The sequence below is a fragment of the Choristoneura fumiferana genome, chromosome 24 (genome assembly GCF_025370935.1).
Source record: "Choristoneura fumiferana chromosome 24, NRCan_CFum_1, whole genome shotgun sequence".
Lineage (NCBI taxonomy): Eukaryota > Metazoa > Arthropoda > Insecta > Lepidoptera > Tortricidae > Choristoneura > Choristoneura fumiferana.
Window position 1 is genome coordinate 8,905,439 of NC_133495.1, and position 8,268 is coordinate 8,913,706.

Genomic DNA, 8,268 nt, shown 5'->3' on the forward strand with positions numbered 1-8,268 from the left:
TAAAGTACCTGTACCTTATTCCAAGCCTATAAAATTGAGATGACACTTCCGTTTCCTACTGCGAACACGTGACTACCACGTGACCCGACTCGTTTTACCGCCATTATCCCCTCCTTTATCCAGCGGCCAGGCTCGGTTGCGCACCGAGCAGCCTCATTGGCGTTCTGTTTCTAGCAGAAGCAACACGTTTATTTTTAGCTTCTTCAAGAAGTTATTTTCTTTTCATTTCTACCACGTTATATAATTTAAAAAAAAAAAAAAAAAATGGATAATTTAATTGGTGAAAGTGTTAAAGAAGACCCTCCTTGTGAGCGACCCGTGTCTGAGAGCGATATTGAGTCAGACTCGTCGTCCAGCAGCTCGTCCGCGCAGTCACGCAAGCGTAAGCGCCGGCGACGTGATCGGCGCCGCGTGCACTGATTGGAAAAACTCGTTGGTAACATAGCCAGAGAGGTGAGGTATTTACGTGATACTTGTCAACCGAAAGTGCAAAATGATTCCGACGTTTTGTCACTTTATGCTGTAGACGATTTAGAGACTGCCCCCACATCTGCCCCCGTCGCGCCGAAAGATGGGCCGAATAACGATATTAATTTCAAACTTGAAACTACCCTCAAGTCGGTTTGTGCAACTACATCTAAAGAGCATGCAGATATTTTAGATAAATTGCAACATTTTAATACGTCTAACTGGGCTCAGGTACGCTATATAGATGCGCAAAAAACATACGTTTCTTCCCTAGGATTTACAGAGTTAGATAGCAACGATATGATTAAAACATTTGACCGTAACCGCGCTTTAGCCGTTACAGAGAAAACACTTGCAGCTGTTTCTCATGCTCTCATTATTCAAAATGAGAAGCTGAAAGACGGCTTTGAGGAATTATTATCCTGGTTACAGTCGAAAACTGAGCCCTTAACAATAACAGCAGTAAAAGATAAAATTAATAATATTTTTTCCGAGGGTGATTATTCACGTATCCATTTAGATATGTTACAGATGGTATGTGGTCGTCGTGCAGACATTATACAGCAACGCAGAGACGGTGTTCTACACTTCGTCAGAGATCAGGGGGCACCAATGTCTGAAAGAATCTCTGCGCAAAATCCCTCCTACTCAGGAACATCTTTTTGACGATAAGCGTTTTTCTGATTGCATAACTAGCAACGGCGGAATCGAAAAGGTATTTTACAGCCCACGAGTTCCCGCGCAGGGAGCTGCAGGCAAACGAACTCTTGCGCAAAGAGTCTCTCACGTCGATCCCAAGAGATCATACGAACACCCGAGGTCACGTGTGCAACCGGGGCCGTCAACCAGCGCTTACGTCCCGCCGTCTCAGGAGAAGAAACGCAAGTCTGGGACTTTTCGTGCCACAGCAGCTTCAAACAGCAAGTACTACAAAAACAAACATGGTAAGCGATCGCAAAGACGCTACGAATGACTATGCTACTTTTCAGGCCGGTCAGTTAATAAAATTTCTAGACAAGTGGAGGATGCTAGGAGCCCCCGAATACATCCTCAGCGTTATATCAGGATACAGAATACCGTTTGTCAAAAAACCACCTTTGTTAAACCCATCTCGAATTTCTTCAAAATTGCACACAAATCCGACTCCCGCGATGTGCGATCAAATCAAAATCATGTTAGAACAAGGTGTTTTAGAACCAGCCCCATTGACTCCAAGTTTCGTATCAAACTTTTTTCTAGTTCCAAAGAAGGGGGGAGCAGTTCGTCCGGTATTCAACCTGAAACGGCTCAACAAATTCGTACACACGTCAAACTTTCATCTGGTAAATATGTACAGGGTTCCAGATTTTCTTCAACCACAGGACTGGCTCGTAAAATTAGATCTCCACAACGCATACTTTCATGTACCAGTAACCGAGACGCACCGGAGGTTCCTGAGGGTTGTAATTCTAGGCCGACTTTGGCAAATGACCTGCCTGCCTTTCGGCCTCTCAACAGCGCCGAAGGTTTTCTCGTCGATAACGAACTGGATAGCCCAGGTACTCAGATCCCAAGGTATACGGGTTCTCGTATATTTGGACGATTTTCTCCTGGCATGCCAGAATCCCGCACAGCTACAGAAACAAGTAAGTCTCACAATACATATTTTGAAGGATCTAGGCTGGACCATAAATCACGAAAAATCTTGTCTGCGGCCTCGGCGTACCATGGAATTCCTCGGAATCCATTGGAACCCATGGAACAATATAAAATCTCTCCCGATAGAAAAAAGTCTGAACATCCTGCAGAAATGCCGCGACATGCTATCAAAACAGGTGACCACATTAAGACAAACTCAATCTCTTCTCGGTTTGTGCAACTTCGCGAGTTTCGTAGTACCGAGGGGGCGCCTCAACAGCAGACTTTTACAAGCGTTCTCCAACCAGCTATTAAGCATGAGCCCGAACGTCAAGGTAAGACTGCCTCCGACAGTGGTTCCCAATCTAGAATGGTGGATAGATCACGCACACCTCTCAACGCTCATTCATCCTCCAGCCCCCGAGTTCTTTCTTACGTACGACAGACGCGTCGGGCAAGGGCTGGGGCGCCCAGCTCAACGACATGAGGCTAGCAGGCCAGTGGTCGCCTCAGGAGCTAGGAGAGCACTCCAATGGCCTGGAACTAATGGCTGTAAGGAAAGTATTAAATTCTCAAGCTCCAGCAATGAGCCAATCTTCGTTAATGATTATGTCGGACAACCGGACCGTGGTATCATATCTGCGAAACGAGGGGGGCACCAAATCACAGCGGATGATGGACACAACGTACGACATCCTAAGTATTTTAGATCTCTTTCGTATTCATATGACAGTGCAATTCATCCCCGGCCGTTACAACGTCGAAGCCGATCGTCTCTCGAGATTTCGAAGCCAGTCGGAATGGCATCTGCTTCCCTCAGCGACAGGAACAATCTTCCAGTTGTGGGGTACTCCGGAAATCGACCTGTTTGCGTCGCAGAAAGCCCATGTTGTCCCAGCGTATGTTACTCTAGATCCAATAGATCCGAATGCCGTATTCGTCAACGCGTTCAGTCAGAAATGGGTTTATCAGTTGGCGTGGATTTTTCCCCCGCCGTGCCTGATACCACGAGTGCTAATCCATCTCAACAAAGCCACGGGTACGTTTCTAATGGTTGTACCCAATTGGGAGAAAGTTTTTTGGCGCAGCGATCTGAGGAATCGAGCATTGGCTCCTCCAGTCGAGATCGGGAACCTCCAAACCAGGTTGGTAGATGTCCAGACCCAGCGACCACCCTCGGATGTCAAGCGGATGGTTTTGGAAGTCTGGCTGATACGGGGTGGGCCGCCTTGATAGAATCATGGGACGATAAGCAGAAAAGCTTACTTGCTAGTGGCTGGCGTAAATCTACCATATCAAGCTATAAACCAGCCTGGACTCGATGGCATCGTTGGTGTGCAACTAACAGCGTAAGTAGTAATAGTCCAGCACCACAGGATCTGGCTAAATTTTTGACTGATTTGCATCTTATTGAAAAATTGTCATATAGTACAATTTGTTTACATAAATCTGTAGTGTCAACCTTTTGCCCGGTTTCTTCTGGACCGCCGCTTAGTTCTCATGTAATAGTGCGGCAGGCTCTTAAAGCTATTTCCCTTGGAAGGCCTAAGCCCTTTAAGGCTCCTATCTGGGACGTAAAAGAATTATGTAAGTACTTAGAAGATCACATGCCTAATGATACCAGCTTATATGAAGTATCCAAGAGATGTGCTATTTTATTATTATTATGTTCTGGTCGTAGGATTCACGACTTAACTTTGTTAAATTTATGCCACTCTAAATGCGTGATTGAACCCAACAATGTAATATTTTGGCCCGACTTCGGTTCTAAGACAGACAGTGCGAATAACAGACAATCTGGATGGAAATTATTACATTATCCTTCAAATGTTAATATTGATCCCGTATACTGGATTAAAAAGTTAATTTCTCTGTCTCAGACCCGAAGAGGAGATATAAGTAGCTTGTTTATTTCTACTTGTGGCATTGTAAAGCCAGCTTCACGAACGATTATAGGCGGTTGGGTCAGGTCAGTCTTAAAAGACGCTGGCATCTATAGCAGCGCTGGTAGTGTTCGCTCCGCAGTTGCTTCGTCAAGTTGGCTCGACAATCATAATATTGATGATATTTTGATTCGCGGTAATTGGAAAAGTGCCTCTACTTTTCACAAATTCTATAAAAAATCTATAAATACTCGGTATTTAAGTTCTAATTCTTTAGATAAATGTTTTCAATCGCTTTAAGATAATTTCGATAGATACATGTGAAGTAGAAATTCCAACATTTTTTAGTTTATTATTACAGCACGATTCATTTGCTTAATTCATTGTTTTTATTCTCACATTGGCGTTCTTTTCAATCCTCCATACTTTATCCCACTAATCCAGCAGCCGATAACAAACACTTCTCAATTTTATAGGCTTGGAATAAGGTACAGGTACTTAATAGACAAATTTTACCTAAAAATAAAATTTATATTAAGTTACTTACCTTATTCCAAGCCTAATTTTAATTACTGTCTGCTGATATTTTTATAATTAGTTTAATTTTCTCCTCTATATTATTAGTACCTAAGCTTGCTTTTCAGCACATTCAGCAATTCTGAACTTCAGTTCATACCATACCTAATAAAAATAAAACTGCGCCAACTGTACCATGCACAGTGGCTCACTACCGTCCTGTCATACCTTAACGGACTGTAGGTTACTCAAATTGAGAATCCAATGAGGCTGCTCGGTGCGCAACCGAGCCTGGCCGCTGGATAAAGGAGGGGATAATGGCGGTAAAACGAGTCGGGTCACGTGGTAGTCACGTGTTCGCAGTAGGAAACGGAAGTGTCATCTCAATTTTATAGGCTTGGAATAAGGTAAGTAACTTAATATAAATTTTATTTTTAGGTAAAATTTGTCTAATAAATAACATGTAATTTAGCGTACTTAGCGCTCTTTAATCATATATATAACAGTAACCTAACTTATATTTGTATATAATTAGCAGAACGAACGCTTTCAGATCGAAAATCAATAAAATTCCACGAAAAATACCACTGACCTGTGAAAGAAATTTTGTCCATTTTCCTTGTTTCCGATGCGAGACTTGCACTCACAAAGTACACACAGCATGGCATCACTACTTATTACACACTTTTACCAAAAATCAAAGCTGTAATATCATGTTTTACATAAAAAAAACAAAGACACATTTTGGAAAACTCTGACCGATGCTAGTGCTTTTTGACAACAAGTGACAACAAACTAGTACCCGACTAAATTAAATAACATTTTATTTGAATAGCTGCTTAACGACAGATGCCTTTTGAAAATGACTGGTATATTAGCCACGGAAATCGGCCAATGAGCAGAGGTGCATTTTGATGAACCTAGAATAAAACTGGCACAACTCGAAATATTCTCATTTAAAACTCAACCAGATTCTGTTCAGAACAGAGTTTATTTTGGAAATATGAGTATTTCGAATTGTGTCAGTTCACTCTAAACTTGCGAATAGGCGCCAAATGAACCTCAGCCTATTGGTCAATGTCTTTTGCCTGTGGGCTGTAAATACACAAAAGTAATAATAGTAATAATCGGGTACGCTTGACATTCTCTCTATTGTCTCTTCTGCCTCTTTGGTTCTTAGTATTATCAATGGAAGACGACTCGAAAAAAGTGACAGCAGGGCTACTACGAAACTCTAAACTCGAAGTTCGTGTCGTGCGGTCCGTCTGACACTTATACTGTTTAATACGAGAGCGAAAGAGACGGTACGACACGAACTTCGAGTTTCGTAGTAGCCCTGCTGGGGCTACCATGAAATTCGAAAATCGAAGTTCATATCGTTTTCCTAACGCTAATATTATTTAATACGAGAGTGAGAGGGACGGTATGATACGAACTTCGATTTTCCAATTTTGTAGTAGCCCCCTGTATTGGTGGGTAGCCATATTTTATTCAGTTGTTTTCTTAGCGTCTTGCTTTTACTGAGCTGTGAAGTGTTGGGCACAAAATAATTGAATTTTTTGCAATTTTTTTCCTCGCAATGTGATGAAAATCATTGTGTGTATCACGGGCCGTAAGGGTACAAACTCGGGTCGGAGGCGGAGGGCTTCTAATAGACTCTCGTTAGTAATCCCCTTCTTACGCCCTTTAATACACAATGTACTATTTTTACGACTGTCTTTTCTATTCTATATTATTATAGAGTAAGTATACTGTTCAATTTCAGGCCAAAAAAAAACATTAAGTAATTAAAAAAAATATTTATTATTGAGTAAATTGTGCTTAAAATAAAATTACACATTAAAAAAGTAACAATGAAATAAAGTGAACAATCATATGAAGCAAGCTTTGAAATTAAAATTCAATAATAAAACAATTGAAAAATCAACTAACTCCTAATCGAATAGGAATACTCTTAAAATACTATAATAAGGCAAATTAGGCAAAACTCTGCGCAGGGGGCGACACTAGCGCAAACCCATGATAATGACAATTCTCTTTACATTTTGTCGCTTTGTCGCCATGACAGATCATGACCAAAGAGTATTAGTACCTTCAAAAATCATGTTGTATTTATTAGTAACAAAATAACCTTATATACCAGGTAGTAGAATGTCAAGATCGTAAAATAACCAGGTAGTAGAATGTCAAGGTCGTAAAATAACCAGGTAGTAGAATGTCAAGATCGTAAAATAACCAGGTAGTAGAATGTCAAGATCGTAAAATAACCAGGTAGTTGAATGTCAAGGTCGTAAAATAACCAGGTAGTAGAATGTCAAGGTCGTCAAATAACCAGGTAGTAGAATGTCAAGGTCGTCAAATAACCAGGTAGTAGAATGTCAAGGTCGTAAAATAACCAAGTAGTAGAATGTCGAAGTATAGAAGTTTGAAAGAGCTGCTTCTGAATAGATTTAAAATGAACCATTTAAGTTACTTATTTAAAAATGTCATACAATGTAAAGAAATTCCTCTCTCCAGATATGAGGTAGTGTCACGAGAGTTGAAGTGAATATTACACACACAGTTACAAAAAGAACTGATTGCATAAAAGAAGAATGAATGAATGAAGTCGATGTCAAAATCCTGTAGTTATAACATACCATGTTCTAGTATGCGTGACCTCTGGTGGCACTAACTATGTTATTTAGTACAAGTAGCAGAACAAGTTACATTATTATCGCATACCACCTACATAAGAACATCGACGTACTCGTACAGTGGAACAAATTGAATCATGTGCCAGGCTGGAATTTTATTAGGTACTAATGTCATTTCGACATCCCATACTTTTGTCACGGAAATCATAGTTTTATTATTAAAAGGTTCCATTCCACCCTGCTTCATGAATTCGTCGCAAATTAATATTCTATTCTAAATTATGAAAGTGGCGTGTAAATGAAGAGGCCTTGAACAACAGTGGGTGGTTGGTGTGGGCTAATTTGATAGTTTCTAAAATATAACGTCGGGTTACTTTAAAAACACCTGTGATATTCAAAGCAGCTTACGCTTTACATCGCCTGGTAAGCTTCGATGAGACCGTTCAGAAAGGCGTAGACGGTCGGAGCCGGGGCCAGGAGTTTGTCGAAAAACGGCTGCGGATCCCCAGAGCCCGCGGCGACCCGGAGCCGCGCTACCAGAGCAGCAGAATAGACGCGGCTGTAGACCGTCGGCGGAAGAGGAGCACCACACAACAAGTTCAAGTCATCCAGCCGACGCAGACATATCTGGAACTCCTTTAACTGATACAATACTTGGTCATCGTCAACAGTTTCGGGAACTGCTAGATATTCAGCCAAGACAGCCGCTGCGATGTTGCAGTCTTCATCAGTGACTGTGCTCTCATCCGTTGTTGAGTCCAGAATGGGTTTGGATTGGAATGGAAACTTGGGAAGGTTTTTGCCGCATTTCTGGAGCACGAGGCTTAGTGTGATGTAGGAGAGGAGCACGCAGGTTGCCTCGGTGCTCGTGTCGACGCTTTTCTTGCGGGAGAAGTAGACCAGGGCTACTGTTAGGAGTCTCGCGCCTTCTGGTAGCTTTGTCAAGGGTTCTAGGCTCGCAAGCTGCAGTGTCTCCTTCAAGAAGTGCTCAAACAAGGCGAGCTCGCGCACCGAATCCCAACCATTCTCAAACACGCACACGCTCGCTTCGTACTCCGGCTTCCGGATGGAATACAGCTCAGACACTACCATACTTTCCCTCTTGGAGTTCATGTCGTAAACCAATGTGAACCCGTCATTTCGGAAAT

General features: G+C 41.9%; 1 protein-coding gene across 1 annotated transcript; it reads left to right on the forward strand.

Annotated features, from left to right (window-relative positions):
* The first annotated feature begins 2,402 nt into the window (after positions 1 to 2,402).
* Positions 2,403 to 3,318, forward strand: LOC141441945 (uncharacterized). The gene is made up of 2 exons (XM_074106833.1): positions 2,403 to 2,420; positions 2,503 to 3,318. Exons 1-2 carry the CDS (start codon positions 2,403 to 2,405, stop codon positions 3,316 to 3,318), a joined length of 834 nt encoding a protein of 277 aa, XP_073962934.1.
* Positions 3,319 to 8,268: the final 4,950 nt, after the last annotated feature.